This window comes from Mauremys mutica, chromosome 15, assembly GCF_020497125.1.
Source record: "Mauremys mutica isolate MM-2020 ecotype Southern chromosome 15, ASM2049712v1, whole genome shotgun sequence".
Lineage (NCBI taxonomy): Eukaryota > Metazoa > Chordata > Testudines > Geoemydidae > Mauremys > Mauremys mutica.
The window spans coordinates 20,053,873-20,070,159 of record NC_059086.1 but is presented as its reverse complement, the minus strand read 5'-3'; the positions used below and the strand labels follow the sequence as shown (position 1 = coordinate 20,070,159).

At 49.9% G+C, this 16,287-nt stretch overlaps 1 protein-coding gene across 3 annotated transcripts in view; it reads right to left on the bottom strand.

The window, feature by feature from the left end:
- LOC123350115 (gametocyte-specific factor 1-like) overlaps positions 1-6,760 on the bottom strand; it is a 29,089-nt gene extending 22,329 nt beyond the window's left edge. For all 3 annotated transcript variants that reach the window (XM_044988501.1, XM_044988500.1, XM_044988502.1), the window contains exons 1-2: positions 6,740-6,760; positions 6,418-6,532 (exon numbers count right to left, since the gene is read on the bottom strand). In XM_044988501.1, the coding sequence (XP_044844436.1) occupies positions 6,418-6,532; positions 6,740-6,757 (133 nt within the window). In that variant the 5' untranslated portion in view covers positions 6,758-6,760. The remainder of the gene's footprint in view (positions 1-6,417; positions 6,533-6,739) is intronic.
- Positions 6,761-16,287: the final 9,527 nt, after the last annotated feature.

Below are 16,287 nucleotides of genomic sequence, written 5' to 3'. Positions count from 1 at the left end.
GAACATCATCAACACAATTAACAAGTGTGGAAACATACTAGGTACTGGAGCTTTCCTCTAATGGGGTTAAGCCATGAATTTTTAATAGCCTAGACAAAAATTTAAAATTGCTACGTTGGCACTCATTGTGTACACCCAACCAAATTCACTTTGGACTTTTGGTGAATGGAATATTAAATTAAAAATGAGGAAAGTGTAGTCAGTAGTGCAGAGTGGCCAGTACATATCAATGAGTACACTTATGCAGAACAGTGAGCTGGAAATACACACATTACTATAAAAACCCTTGAAGCTACCAAATTAGCTAGCTGTAGAGCAGTGACATGCTAAGGGTCAGCAGAAGCATGGCATTCTGAAGTAAATCCTTTTGCATTTATCTTCAATGCTCAAAGGCCATCTCTGCTAGAGTAAGAAAAAAAAAATCAAACTAAAACAAACATGGCTGGAGTTAAGGCTGCAATTTGCACTACAGAGCACTTGGCCCTATAAAGTGCAGAGGTTGGCAGGTGCTTAAGAGCCCAACACCCACTGAATATAGCGAGGGCCTAAGTCACAGGCACTTTTTGAAAATGTTCCCTCCTAGTCCACACTAGGACTCAGAGAGGCACGAGTCACCTTAATCACTTAAAAGTTACATAGAAGGGACAAAGTAGGTGAGGACCAACTTCCAATAGTGAGAGAGACAAGCTTTCAAGCATACACAGATCTCTTCTTCAGGATTCAGTTTGTGTTTGTGCAGCAGCTTTCCTGCCACTACAAATGTGTCTCCCCTCACACCTTCCATGCTATTTACCCACATTTGTATCAGTGTACAGAGGGCATGCACACAAAGGAACAAGGGACAACAGACTGTGGGATGTTCTCTAGAGAGCTGGAAGTAAGGGGAAGGGCCAGATTGATTACATAAACCAGTGTTTTTAAATTTTTTTGATACCAGGGACCAGCTTGCAGCCTTTCTAAACAGTGTCAGAGAGACCAGAGGGACAGGCCACTGAGAAAGACTGACACAGGTCACTAGGACAAATGGCTACTTTTGACAAAGTGTGAATTGTCAATGTTTGTATGAATACTGTGTGCACCTCAGTTTCCCCTATGTGTTGCACAAGTATCTAGGCGGTGGGATAAAGGTGAGAGAGCTTTGCAGATACCCCAAGAAGGAAGGTACAAGTGCCATCTAGCTACCTGGGCCCAAACAATGGTTGGACATTCTGTATCCTGAGGCCCATTCTCTGCAAGAGCCAGTCGGAGGAATTAGAGAACAAAGAGGTGGAGGCCAGGTGACCAGTTTGCCTGGGCAACAGCATACAGGATGGAGGAGGGGCAACTGGGTGTGACTGAGAGTGAGCTGCTGAAAGCTGGTCAGTCTCCTGGTTTGGGACTGAGCGGGAGAACCCAGGGCTCTGGGTCGCCTTAAGATGGACTTTGCTTTAACTTCCTGCTTTCTGTGCTAACAAGATTCTGCTCTATGATTTGTTTCAGACGACTAATAAACCCTTCTGTTTTACACCGTCGGGGGTGCATGGCCCCTTAGGGGGGCATGCAAGGTTTCCCCAGGTGTTCTATTCAGGTGGACTCGCTGCAGGCAGCTTATGGCGTGAAACAGGGATGCTGAACGCTCAGAGGTCAGACCCAGGAGGAGCTGAAGCCCAGGCGGTTTGTCCTAGTGAGCGTGCGCCCATGGGCGGCAGGTTATATATTTGTGTGGGGCCCGGGCCCCAGCAATATTCAGGGCTGGGCGCCCTGCTCCAGCAATAGTTGGAGCTGGGTCTCTTCCCGCCCCCCCCGGTCCTGCCTGGATCGGCCCCAGCCACCGCAGGTCTCCCCCCGTCGCCGCGACCCTGCCTGGAGCAGGTCCCAGCCCCCGCCTGCCACCCCCCCTCCGCGTGTTCCCCCCCCTCCGCCGCGTTGTGTTGCGTCCCTGCCTGACAGAACGCAGCGCGCCTCTCCCCTGCCTGCTGCCCGGAGGGCTCCCAGCAGATTTGCTGTCTGCTGCCGCAGGGTCCTAGTGCCTGCCCTCCGCCAGTACTGGCAAGGCAGGCTGCCCTTACCCTGAGCCTCTCCAACCCCAAACCCTCAGCCCCAGCCAGAGCCCTCATTCCCCCCGCACCCTAATCCTCAGCCCCAGCCCTGAGCACCCCCACATCATGAACCCCTCATCCTCCTGCACCCTAATCCTCAGACCCAGCCAGAGCCCTCATTCCCCCCGCACCCTAATCCTCAGCCCCAGACCTGAGCACCCCCACATCATGAACCCCTCATCCCCCTGCACCCTAATCCTCAGCCCCAGCCAGAGCCCTCATCCCCCTGCACCCTAATCCTCAGCCCCAGCCAGAGCCCTCATCCCCCTGCACCCTAATCCTCTGCCCCAGCCCTGAGCGCCCCCACATCATGAACCCCTCATCCCCCTGCACCCTAATCCTCAGCCCCAGCCAGAGCCCTCATCCCCCGCACCCTAATCCTCTGCCCCAGCCCTGAGCGCCCCCACATCATGAACCCCTCATCCCCCCGCACCCTAATCCTCTGCCCCAGCCCTGAGCGCCCCCACATCATGAACCCCTCATCCACAGCCCTCACCCCACACTCCAACCCTCTTCCCTAGCCCTGAGCCCCCTCCTGCATCATGAACCCCTCATCCACAGCCCTCACCCACAGCCCAACCCTCTTCCCTAGCCCTGAGCCCCCTCGCATCATGAACCCCTCATCCACAGCCCTCACCCCACAGCCCAACCCTCTTCCCTAGCCCTGAGCCCCCTCCTGCATCATGTACCCCTCATCCTCAGCCCCACAGTCCTCACCCTGCACTCCCTCCTATCCCCAAACTCCCTCCCCCTTCCCACACACCCCTTCCCAACCCCAAACTCCATCCCAAAGCCTGCACCCTTCACCTCCTCCTGCACACCCACCCCGTGCCCCAGCCCAGAGCCTGCACACAGCACCCTTCCTGCACCCTAATCCCCAGCCCAGGATCTGCACCCCAGACCTCCCCCGCCGAGCCCCCTCCCAGAGCCTTAGGTAGGTGGGGGCGGAGTTGGGGGCGGGTTCTGGGCCCCACCAAAATTTTTACAAACTTGCCACCCATGCGTGCGCCCCGAGGGGTGGTCACACTAAAAGAGGGTCCTGTCTGATGGCTAGTCTACACTACTGCGCTGCTCTAGTGAGTCTGGTGAAAACGCACTATGCTGACTGGAGAGCCCTCTCCCATCAGCATAATTACTCCACCTCAGCAAGAGACGGAAGCTATGACAGCAGGAGAGTGTCCCCCACTGACTTAGGGCTGGTGTGGACAGCTCAGGTGATGCGTTGATCAGGGGGGTGGCTTTTTCACATCTGTGACCGACATAAATTATATCGACTTAAGAGGTAATGTAGACAAGCCCTGAACTTCATCCAATGGTTCCAGAGCACCAAGCCTGTGTACCCATGAATTAGTGTGTGTGTGTGGGGGGGGGGGGGGGTGTCATCCCCAGTGCATCAAACTAGTGCCATATGCCAGGCTAGGCCTCTGAAGAGGGCAGCTCCCTTACCCGACCATGGTACTAACTAGGACTGTATATTAATCACAATTAACTCATGCGATTAAATAAAATCACAATTAAAAAATTAATCACGATTACTCGCAGTTTTAATCATTGCACTGTTACACAACAGTATGCCAACTGAAGTATAAAATATTTTTGGATGTTTTCTACAATTTCAAATATATTGATTTCAATTACGACACAGAATGCAAAAGATACAGTGCTCACTCTATTGTTTTTATTACAAATATTTGCACTGTAAAAATGATAAATAGTATTTTTCAATTCACCTCATACAAGTAGTGTGGTACAATCTCTTTATTGTGAAAATGCAACTTACAAATGTAGATGTGTTACATAACTGCACTCAAAAACAAAACATAAAACTTTAGAGCCCACAAGTCCACTGAGTCCTACTTCTTGTTCAGCCAATCGCTAAGAAAAACAAGTTTGTTTACATTTATGGGAGATACTGCTACTCACTTCTCATTTACAATGTCTCCTGAAACTCAGAACAGAAGTTTGTATGGCACATTTGTAGCCAGCACCGCAAGGTATTTACATGCCAGATATGCTAAACATTCATATGCCCCTTCATGTTTCAGCCACATTTCAGAGGTCATGCTTCCATGCTGATGACACTTGTTAAAAAAATAACACATTAAATAATTTGAGACTGAATTCTTTGGGGGAGAATTGTAGGTTTCCTTCTCTGTTTTACCCACATTTTGCCATATATTTCATGTTCTAGCAGTCTCAGATGATGACCCAACACATGTTGTTCATTTTAAGGACAATTTTTAACTGCAGATTTGACAAAATGCAAAGAATGTACAAATGTGAGATTTCTAAAGATAGCTACAGCACTCAACCCAAGATTTAAGAATCTGAAGTGCCTTTGAAAATCTGAGAGGGATGAGGTGTGGAGCATGTTTTCAGAAGTCTTAAAAGAACAATACTCCAATGTGTAAACTACAGAACCCAAACCACCAAAAAAGAAATTCAACCTTCTGCTGGTGGCATCTGACTCAGATTATGAAAGTAACATGCGTTGGGCCACACTGCCTTAGATCGTTATTGAGCAGAACTTGTCGTCAGCATGGACACATGTCCTCTGGAATGGTGGTTGAAGGGACATGAATCTTTAGCGCAGGGGTCAGAACTTTTCAGAAGTGGTGTGCCGAGTCTTCATTTATTCACTCTAATTTAAGGTTTTGCGTGCCAGTAATACATTTTAATGTTTGTAGAAGGTCTCTTTCTATAAGTCTATAATATAGAACTAAACTATTGTTGTATGTAAAGTAAATGATGTTTTTAAAATGTTTAAGAAGCTTCATTTAAAATTAAATTAAAATGCAGAGCCTCCCAGACCAGTGGCCAAGACCCAGGCCGTGTGAGTGCCACTGAAAATCAGCTCACGTGCCACCTTCGGCACACGTACCATAGGTTGCCTATCCCTGCTTTAGCGCATCTGGCACTTAAGTATCTTGCAACGCTGGCTACAACAGTGCCATGTGAACGCCTGTTCTCATTCCAGGTGACATTGTAAACAAGAAGTGGGCAGCATTATCTCCTGCAAATGTAAACAAACTTGTTTATCTTAGCAATTGGCTGAACAAGAAGACTGACTATACGTGTAGGCTCTAAAGTTTTAGATTGTTTTAGGATGCAATTTTTTTGGTCCATAATTCTACATTTGTAAGTTCAACTTTCATGATAAAGAGATTGCACTATATTATTTATATTACATGAACTGAAAAATACTATTTTTTTACAGTACAAACACTTGTAATAAAAAATAAATATAAGTGAGCACTGTACACTTTGTATTCTGTGTTGTAATTGAAATCAATGTATTTGAAAATGTAGAAAACATCCACATATATTTAAATAAATAGTATTCTCTTACTGTTTAATCGTGTGATTAACCTGTTTAATCGTTTGACAGCCCTAGCACTAACAGGATATTAACCATGTTTTGGAGCCAGTCACTGGTAATAAAGTAAATTATTAAATGTGGCATGTATAGGGCCTTAATAAGAAGTCACTTTACTGGGATGATCCCCAGGAAACTGATTTAGGCCCTGTCTGCACCAGACATGACTGTAGTTTTGTAACCAGTTTGTACCCCACACAGCAAATCTGCTAGTTGGATCGGCCATTTCTCCAGACCGCTGACATGCTGCAGCTGGAGGACATAGTCCACTAGGTCAGTGTGGGAACCCACATACACAGTGGAGGACTGTAAAATGACAACTTCCTGGAGGCCTTCATGCCTTGAACATTACTGATAAGAACGCTGTGGCTTAGCCAGATTGCATATGCTATATAAATAAAATGAACCCCACACAGCTGAGTTACACCCCCACTCCAGACTTCCCGGCTCACAAAGGTTGGGGCATGGTGTTGCGTGTCTGCACCCAATATGCTGCCTAGAAGAGTTTGTCTCAGTACACCCAGTCACCCACCCAGGAACTACATATCACCCAAGCAGTCTCACACCCCCTTGCAAAACCTAGGTATGGTTTCTTGCTGTGATATTGACCCACATCATCTTTTAATTGCCTCTAAAGTTTGTGTGGTTTTGAACTGCAAGAAGACCACAAATTCTTTCATTCTGGGACCCAAAATCAGGTGCAGTGAACCACTGCTCTAATACACAGATGCATATATCCACCAAACTTAATGCCTAGAGGGGAAAGTTACTTCCCTAGAAGCCACTCCCTCCTTTTAATCAAGTTTAAGATACTTTAATACTTTCAAAGATCTAAGCTGTCTCTCACTGTATCTTTGCAGGAACCATGAATAGAATCAGAATTGTAGGACTGGAAGGGACCTCCAGAGGTCATCTAGTCCAGACCCCTGCATGAATGTTACAAGCCAGCAAAGAAATACTTACCATAGTTGTCTTCTAAATCCATTTTAATGATGCTGAAAGAACGCTGACTTAAGTTTCGCTGGAGGACCCTTTGAGCCAGTCTCTGAGTGTCACTCTCCTCCTTAAAATATCTACCCTATAGACCAAAAATGAAGAGATTCACAGATTGCTAAGGCCAGATGATCATAATTGTCTCTTCTAAGAGGTTTCAACCTGTGATCCGCAGACCCATGGGCGTCCACAGACTATATCTAGGATTTCCAAAGGGGTCCTGCACCTCCATTCGAAATTTTTTAAGAGTCCACAAATGAAAAAAAGTTGAAAACTACTGATTTAGGCTGACCTGCATAACACAAGGCATAGGACTGCCCTGACTTAATTCCCATTTGACCTAGTGCAGATCCTTTAGAAAGGCATCCAATCTTGATTTCAAAAGTTTGATGGAGAGTCTACCACAACAGCTGGTAATTTTTCCAATGGTTAATTACCCTCATTGTTAAAAATAAGCCTTATTTCCACTCTAAATTTTTCTAGCTTCAACTTGCAAGCACTGGAATAAATTGAAATAACTTTCAAATTATTCATCACAGCTACTAAGGGTCAATGATCAACTGCATGACAGCAGCCAGTAGACTTTATATCTATGCTATGTATGCTTAGGACACAAGTTTATAAGGTGGCCCATGTATAACGTAGGGCACTTGGAACCTCATATTCTTCTGCCACACACAGAAAGGTTTCTTCCAAGATGCTAAAATCCAAAGATTTTTGTCTGAAACATCCTCCTTGCCCAATAAATTTAAAAGGGTTAAAAGAACCAGTTCCCAAGAAAAGTTAAGCCATGTATTTTGAGAGCTCAGTTATCTCTTATACACAATTTAGTGCTCCATCCTGAGCCACTCCACCTGCCTGACAGGTCAACACTTTTACACCTATTTTGAAGAAGAAAGTAGGATCTGTATGAAGAAGAAAAAAAAAGGCAGAGAGTTAGATTCTCTCCTGTCTTCACCGCAATTCATACAATTTGAATGCATCACTCATCTAAAAAATCCTTCCTCACAAGATTAAATTGTCTTATTTAGATTTATAAAGGACTGCACACACTCTAGAGACAATCTGAATCTCAGATTTGGTTGCCCGCCAGAAAATATGGTTGCTGCTTTAAAAAAAAAAAAGCCAAAAAGGAGATGCCTAATAAAACTGGCACACATGGGCCGCCTGTGTCAGCTGCGTATCCCTCGCTAAAGTGGGAGCTGCAGATCTGACCGGCACCAAAATGTCCGAGGTGCCTTTGACAAACTGGTTGGTCTGGCCTAGGGCACCCCCGCAAGGGCACTGGTGTGTCCTACCCCACCTGCCCCCGGGGCACTATGGGGGCAGCCATCAGCCACAGGACACTGCGGGGGGCACGGACCACAGCCTGGGGGGCGGCGCAGAGCGAGGCTGAGGCGCGGGCAGCCAAGGACCCGGGCTCTCCGGCATCCCCAGCGGCGCGGGCCGCTCCCGCCACACCGCGAGCCGGGGCGCCGGGCAGCACGATCCCCCCGGCCCCGCGCAGGCTCGCAGCGCCCCGCACAGCCGGGAGCAGGCGGGGCATGGCAGCCGGTGTCAGCCCTGGGGCCCGCAGCAGGGCCCGAGCCCAGGCCCCCCTACGCGGCAAGCGGGGCACCCCCCCCGAACCACCGGCACCAAGAGAGGCGAGAAGAGCCCCCCCGCATCGCCCCTCCCCCCAACGACCGCACCTAGCGAGAGAGAGGCGAGGAGAGGCCCCCCCCAACGACCCGGCCGGGGGCACCTGAGGAAAGGGGGAGGAAGCTCCCCCCGCCCACGCGCGGCCCCTGCCCGAGCCGTTACCCACCAGGCTTTGCGCCGAAGCAGCGCGTGGCCTTACTGCGAAGGCGTCTCCGAAGCAGCCAGTGCGAAACTCCTCCCGCCGCTGTGAGACCACAGCGAGGCTCTAGCCCCTCCTCCCCCCCAGTTTCTGGCACCATAATGAGGCTGCTGAAGTCACCCCGCCCAGCTGAAGGGGCGGGGCTAGCCGGGCACCGCAGGGAGGGGCGGGCTGTGAGGGAGTTGCCTGGTCACTCTGTGCTGGCGGCAGCGCCCCCTGGGGTTGGGGATGGAATGGCGCAGGGCATGTGGGGAGGGCGGGGTGCATGGTGGGAGTGTGGCTGAGGGGCATGGTGCATGCTGGGACAGCAGTGGCCCCTGGGGAGGCAATGCAGCCTGCATGGGCAAGCAGGGCATGATGGGACTGCACCCTGAATGGGGGCAGGGCATGCTGGGGACATGGCTCAAGGTGGAGCAGTGTGTGCTGGAACAGCAGCTGAGGGGGGAGCAGTGCATGCTGGGAGTGCAGTTTGAGGGCTGGGGAGCTGTATATGCTTAGGGTTGCCAATTTCCTAATCACACAAAACCAAACACCTTAGCCCTGCCCTTTCCCTGAGACCCTGCCCCACAATCACTACATTCCCCCTCCCTTGGTGTCTCGCTCTTCCCCACTTTCACTGAGCTGTGGCAGGGGATTGGGAGGGGGTGAGGGCTCTAACTGGGGGTGCAGGCTCCAGGGTGGGGCCAGAAATGATGAGCTTAGGGTGTGGGTGGGGGCTCCAGGCTGGGACAGGGAGTTGGGGTGCAGGAGGGAGTGAGGGGTCTGGCTGGGGATGCGGGGTTTGGGGTGTAGGAGGGAGCTCCAGGCTGGGGCCAAGGGATTCAGCATGCAAGAGGGGGCTGCATCTTGAGGCAAAGGGTTGGGGTGCAGAGAGCATGAGGGCTCCAGCTAGCAGTGCAGGCTCTGGGGTGGGGCCAGGGATGAGAAGGTTGGGGTGCAGGAGGGGGCTCGGTTTGTGGGCAGTGCTCAGGGCTGGGGTACGGGCACAGGCTTACCTCAGCTGGCTCCCAGTCAGTGGCACAGCAGGGCTAAGGCAGGCTGCCTGCCTGCCCTGGCTCTGCGCTGCACCCAGGAAGCTGCCAGCAGCAGGTCCAGCTCTTAGGCTAGTGGCCAGGTCTCTCTGTGCACTGATCTCACATGCAGGCACTGCTCTACCAGCTCCTATTGGCCATGGTTCCCGACCAATGGGAATGTGGAGCTGGTACTGGGGGGGGGGGGGGGAGAAACACACCCCACAGAGCCCCATGGCCCCCCTAACTAGGAGTCACTTCTGGGGCATAGTACAGTGCCAGGACATGTAGCGACTGCCTGCTTTAGACCCGCAGCACTGCCGACTGGACTTTTAACAGCCTGGTAGGTGGTGCTGACTGTAGCTGCCAGGGTCCTTTTTGACCAGGTGTTCCTAACCCTATGCTGGGAGTGTGGTCAAGTAGGGAGGGGCACATCCTCATGAGCTATGGGCTGCCCTGCTTAGATAAGCTGCGCAGCACCTGCTGGGGCCCCTGAAAGATGTCACTTCAGTACTATAACATGCTTTTGCTCTGAAACATGACTGTCTAAAAATGGCCTCTCCTTAGCTGGCCTGCTCTGTGTGTGTGTATTGGAATCAGAGCTGTGACAAACATGAGAAGGGGAGGATTTGTTGCATTTTGATCCTCTTAACTCTGCAGAGCCAGCCCAGGTACAGGAGGGAGAGCTTGGGTCTATTCTACATCATCATGGTTACGATTTATTTGTCTCAGCATAGTACCCAGGAGCCCTAGTCATGGACAAGGATCTGTTGTGCTAGGCACTGTATAGTGTCTAATCAAATGCAACATTAACAGAATTAATATATTGCCTCTATATAAATCCATAGTACATCCATATCTTGAATACTGTGTGCAGATAGATTTGTCCTCTCTCAACAAAGATATATTGGAAATGGAAAAGGTACAAAAAAGGCAACAAAAATGACTAGGGGTATGGAACAACTTCCATATAAGGAGAGAATAATAAGACTGGGACTTTTTAGCTTGGAAGAGAGATGACTCAGGGGGATATGATAGAGATCTATAAAATCATGACTGACCTGAAGAAAGTAAATAAGGAAGTGTTATTTAATCCTCCTGTAAGCCTCTGGACTCACTGCCACAGCACTTCCTGCTGGTGACTTCTGGGAATTAGCTCATTCCAGCTCCAGAGCACCCTCTATAGGCCAATGATCTGCCTTACTTGTGGTCCCATGTCCCTCCCAGGACCCGTGCCCCTTTTACCTGGAGTGCTGCCCCCATGGCAGTAACCCCTCACAGCCTCAGGGTCTACCCCTGACAGGGGAACCCCCACCCACTATCCCCACTTCACCTCAGTGGGTGGCTACTGCCAGTTCCTATCTAGCCCACCACTCACTGGGGCAGACTGCAGTGTAAGCCACTCATCATAGGCAAAGGGGGTTCAGACCTGCTGCCTCTGCCTACCCAAGGGCTTCCCCCTGCAACCCAATACCTGAGGGGCCTTCAGCCTGAGGCTTTCCTGGGCTGGAGCTCCCCAGCCCTGCTCCACTCTAGGTTCCCTTCTCAGCACCTTGCAGAGAGGCCCAAGGCCCAAGGCCCTTCTCCCTCTACATGCAGCAAGAGAGTGCCTGGGCTGCTGGCTCACAACCTTTTATAGGGGCCAGCTGGGCCTGATTGGGGCATAGCCCCAGCTGAGCCTACTTTCCTCCAATCAGCCCAGGCTTCTTGCCCCCAGCTGCAGCCCTCTCCTGGGCTGTTTCAAGCCCCACATGGCAGGAGCAGGTAATCACTACACTTTCGCATAACACAAGAACTAGGGGTCACCAAAGAAAGTAAGAGACAGCAGCTTCAAAACAACAAAAGGAATTATTTCTTCACACAACACAGTCAACCTGCGGAATTCCTTGCCAGGGGATGTTGTGAAGGCCAAGACTAGAACAGGGTTTTAAAAAGAACTAGATACATAAATGGCTATTAGTCAGGATGAGCAGGGATCCAAAATCATGCTCTGAAGTGTCCCTAGCCTCTGTTTGCCAAAAGCTGGGAATGGGCGACAGGGGATGGATCACTTGATGATTACCTGTCCTGTTCAGTTCCTCTGAAGCACCGGGTATTGGCCCCTGTCAGAAGACAGGATACTGGGCTAGATGGACCAGTGGTCTGACCCAGTATGGCCATTTTCACGTTCTGATTGCTCAGAATCTTAATCAGTTACTACTGTGCCAACTAAGCACATGTGTCCTTGAAATTGACCCACAGAACAGTTATTACAGGCAATGATGCATGAGGAGAAAAGCCCAGCTTAACTCTTTGATCCTGGCATTAGTTTGCAAGGTGAGTAGAAGAAAACCTCTGCTTCCTTGCAAGGTGAGCGCATTTACTATGGCATCTCAGAGAGATGATGGACATGGGACCCCTTGATGAAATTTAGACAGTCTCTCTTTTCAGAGTCAAAAGCACTTTGAAGACAATAGTTCCTGCTGTATGGTTCATTTGATGCAAATTAGTTGCTTTCTGCTGGCTCTGCTCGTGTCTCCTGTAGCTTTGTTTAAAGTTGCCGTGGAAAATGTAAAGTTCCCAAACGGCTGTCTGCTGGCTTATTACAACCCCTTCCATGCAGGCTGTGCATGGAGCATCTTCCCCATGTCTCCATCAGATGCATCTAAATACGACGTTCCATCTTCAGTCTGTAAGCTGCGATAATCACAGTGAAATTGTTCATACTGATCTTCGCTGACCCATAAATGTTATCTGTTTAGATCGCAAACAGATAGGAATTTCTATAGAAAGAGATATAGGGCCTCCTAAACAAACACACCAATGTCAGGCTTCGTTACATTCAGTAATGGCTGTCTCAAAGCGGTGGTGCCTGACAAATCTGCTCTGTTGTGAACTCGGCAAACAAGCCTGATGAGTGTTCAACAGCCCAGAAACGAGTGACGTTAGCTTTGACTTTCAGTAGAGGTTAAAATATTGGACCTGATTCTGATCACACTTGTACTGGCATGATCAAGTTTAGCACCTTTGAGCTAGATGCAGTGTCTCATTTTCACTGAGTTCCCCACTTAATTTTTAACATGAGAACGGCCATCCTGGGTCAGACCACAGGTCCACCTAGCCCAGTATCCTGTCTTCGGACAGTGGCCAATGCCCCAGAGGGAATAAACAGAACAGGTAATCACCACGTGATCCATCCCTGTCACCCATTCCCAGCTTCTGGCAAACAGAGGCTAGGGACACCATCCCTGCCCATCCTAATAGCCAGTGATGGACCTAATTAATTTTAAATTAAATTATTTCCTAGTTATCTTTAATAAGATAAAAAAAAGCCAAGGCCTGGCCCTTATGAAGCATTGGCTCAACTAGGATCACGTCTTGGGAATCTTCCACAGCTGTAATCACAGCACCCAAATTGCAAACGGGTTGACCAGCATCTGCATCAGCCCCAACTGAAGCCAGGGAGGTCCAGCATTTTGAAGGTCATTGGCCCTTCATTAGAATTTGACCAAGGGATGGGTATTTGGACCAATCTGTTCCCATTTGGGTGCTTTGAAGTTTGGTACCTACATCCCTATTTAGGCACCTAAATAAGTGGGCTGATTTTTCAGAGTTGCTGAAATCAGCAGGAGTCCAGTGTCTCCAAATAATCAAGCTGCTTCTCAAGGTGCCTAGAGCTGGCTTTAGATACTGGATGTTAGGTGCTTTGAAAGCTTTGGCCATAGTTTTTCACCCCAATGCTGGGTTTTGGCTAGTGGGTCTGCCGCGTTCAGCCCCCTTTCTTATATGCCCACTGGGGCTTTGGGTTGAGAGCACCAAATTGCATATACAGTACAGGCAGCTGGATGGCTCCCAACACGAAGCGCAGGTAGTTGGGGCAGGATTCCCTCTTAGCATGGAACAAGCTGGGGATCACAATGGATGAAGTGGCCACAGACCCATTGGACTGGCAGCAAAGGACAAAGGACAAAAACCCTGGAAAAGTGGTTCGGTGTTGCTGCGTGGTGTGTGATTTGCCCTCTGTTAGCCCCCTTGCTGTGCTGAGCACTGCCTGCACGTATAGAGACGAGGGTCCCTGCCCCAAAGAGTTTACATTCTATGGAAAAGACCAAGGGTGGAGTGAGAGGGATAAAATAGAGAGTCAAGTGTGTCTCAGCTCTTCCCCTTGGGGCCCCTACTTGGCCAGGGCTAATTCCTTGTCGGGGGGTGGGGTGGGGGCCGGGAGGAAGGATTTCAAGGAAAGTCGAGTGGCTTTATAGATCTGTTCTTGGAGGACGTTCTATGCATATGGACAGCATAAATCAATTGGAATATAACTTTTGTACTTACATTTCAGTGTACAGTCTATAGAGCAGTAGTAACACGTCATTGCCTGTAGGAAATTTTAGTCTGTACTAACTTTGCTAGTGCTTTTGATGTAGCCTGTTGTAAAACTGGGCAAATATCTAGATGAGTTAATGTACCCCCTGGAAGACCTCTGTGTGCCCCTAGGGGTTCGCGTCTCCCTGGTTGAGAACCAATGGGCTCCTGGCTGAGAGGAAGTGGCCACCATTGAAGGGAAGGTTAAAAGGTGACTTGAACTCAAGTACCTACACAGGGAGGAGATTTCCAATTGCAGAATGTTCTTCAATGGAGCTGACAAAGGCAGAATGAGGGCCAATGGTTGGAAGCTGAAATTAGAGAGATTCAGACTAGAAATAAGGTGCAATTTCTTAACAGTGAGAGTAATTAACTACTGGAACAACTCACCTTGGGTCATAGTGGGTTCTTCATCCCCTGAAGCCTTTAAATCAAGACTAAAAAAGTATCTTTCTAAAAAGTGATGGATGTGATGCAGGAATCACTGGGCGAGGTTCTCTCTGACCTGTGCTAGGAGGTCAGACCAAATGGTCACAATGGTCCCTTGGACCTTAAAATCTATGACTGAGACTCCTCCTTGCTACCACAGTACAAATAATAAGACTTCCTACTACTTGTATTTGCTTATACGAGACAGCTGTCAGGTGAACCCTATCCATAAGGTACCTCATGTACACAAGGGCCAGGTGAATTAGTCCACATAGTGGCCATTAACACCTGCCAAAATGTTTAGGACCTAGAACTGCCAACTTCCCAGACCGGAAGCTCTCTGGGGCACGGGCCATCTTTTTGTTCTGTGTTTGTACAGTGCCTAGCACTATAGGTTCCTGATCCAAGACTAGAGCTCCTAAGCACTACAGCAATACAATCAATCATATTAGTATGTAGGTGTATTGCAGTAGTGCCCAGGAGTGTTAGGCATGAAGCAGGTGTCACGGAGTCCCCGGGCGATGCTCTGGAACTGCTCCCCACAAAGCCAGGCAGGATTTTGGAGCCTCCTCTCCCATAGAGCAGACTGTCTTCAGGGCAAGAAGCTCACACGGCTTCACCTTCCTGGGTCTGACCTTGGAGCATTCAGCATCCTCTGCCCCTCCGTGCACTTCCCACAGCGAATCTGCCCAGGTGAGGTCCTGGGGAAGCCAGAGGGTCAGATGTGACTCTTAGCCAGCCAGTAAAACAGCGGTTTATTAGATGACAGGAACACGATCTAAAACAGAGCTTGTAGGTACAGAGAACGGGACCCATCGGCTGGGTCCATTCTGGGGCCCAGCGAGCTAGACAACCCCGTCTGCCCTCACTTCCCGTCCCCAGCCAGCTCCAAACTGAAACCCCCTCCAGCCCCTCCTTCTCTGCTGAATTCCTTTCCCGGGCCAGGAGGTCACCTGACCTCTTTGTTCTCCCACACCTTTAGCATCCCCTTGCAGGGGGGAAGGGCCTGGGCCATTTGTTGCCAGGAGACAGAGTGTCAGCCATTTATGCATGCTGGAGACTTAAGAAATGCATAGGGGAAACTGAGGCACCCACAGGGTATTCAGAGGAAACATTAAGAACAGTCCCACTTTATCACATCTCTCCCCCCTTCGAGATTGAACTGAGCGAGGTCACTTTAGCCAGTGACCTGGGGAAGTTCAAACCCACCCACGTTCCCATGGATACCCCATTATCTCTCCCATTCCTTGGTGGGAGTTACACCAGGCCCTTCCAGTTTCACACCCTCCCGTGGGTCTGTTGTGCTTGATGGCGCCTGCAAGCTGCATATGAGAAGGTTTATGCGGCCCGTACCCTTTTCCCACCCCAATACCTCTGGGGTTTAAACTGAGATTGAGTCTTTTCCCAGTGCTCCAGTTTGGAGGGCTGCAATTTGGGCTCTTTTGGTTAAGAGCCCCCATCTTGACCTTGGCCACCCTCTGAACAGGTGTCTCTGTCCCCAGCAGCTCGGTTTCAGCCCCTTGCATTTGATGCCGCCACGTTGGAGGAGAGTAGTCAGTATACACAGTAAAGCGCCCCCCAAATAGATACAGCTGCAGCTTTCTAATGGCCGGCACCATGGCCAGGCAATTCTTCTCTGAGGCCGCAGAGTTCTGCTCCTGGGGCAGCAGTTTTTGGCTGAGGTACCTAATGGGGTGTCTCCCCCCCGTCAGCATCGGCTTGCATGAGCACCGTGCCCAGCCCTGCGTCTGAGGCATCGGTGAACACTGCAAAGGGCTTGGCAAAGTCTGGGTTTACCAGATTTACTGGGCCCTGGATTAGAGTCTCCTTAAGTATATAGAGAGCCCTCTGGCACTGCTCGGTCCAGACCACCTCGTCTGGCTTACCCGTCTTACATAGCTCAGGGATGGGGGCAGCTAGGGGCCTAACGTGAGGTACAAACCTCCGGTAGCACCCCGCCATCCTGGAATGGGCCAATCTTTGATCATCTCCACCTTGCACTTTTTGGCTTTTACCATCAGTCCTGCCTCCTTGAGGCAGCCCAGCCCCCTTCTTCACCTGGGACACATGTTTCTCCTAGGTCTGGGTAAAGACACACGTGTCATCGTATGCCAGGGCCAGGTTCTCCATCCCCCTCAGCTTGTCTAGAATCTCCCCAGGCCTAGGCATGGGGTAGGCATTGGACACGGTGATGGCTTTAAGTTTCTGATAGTCCCCACAGAA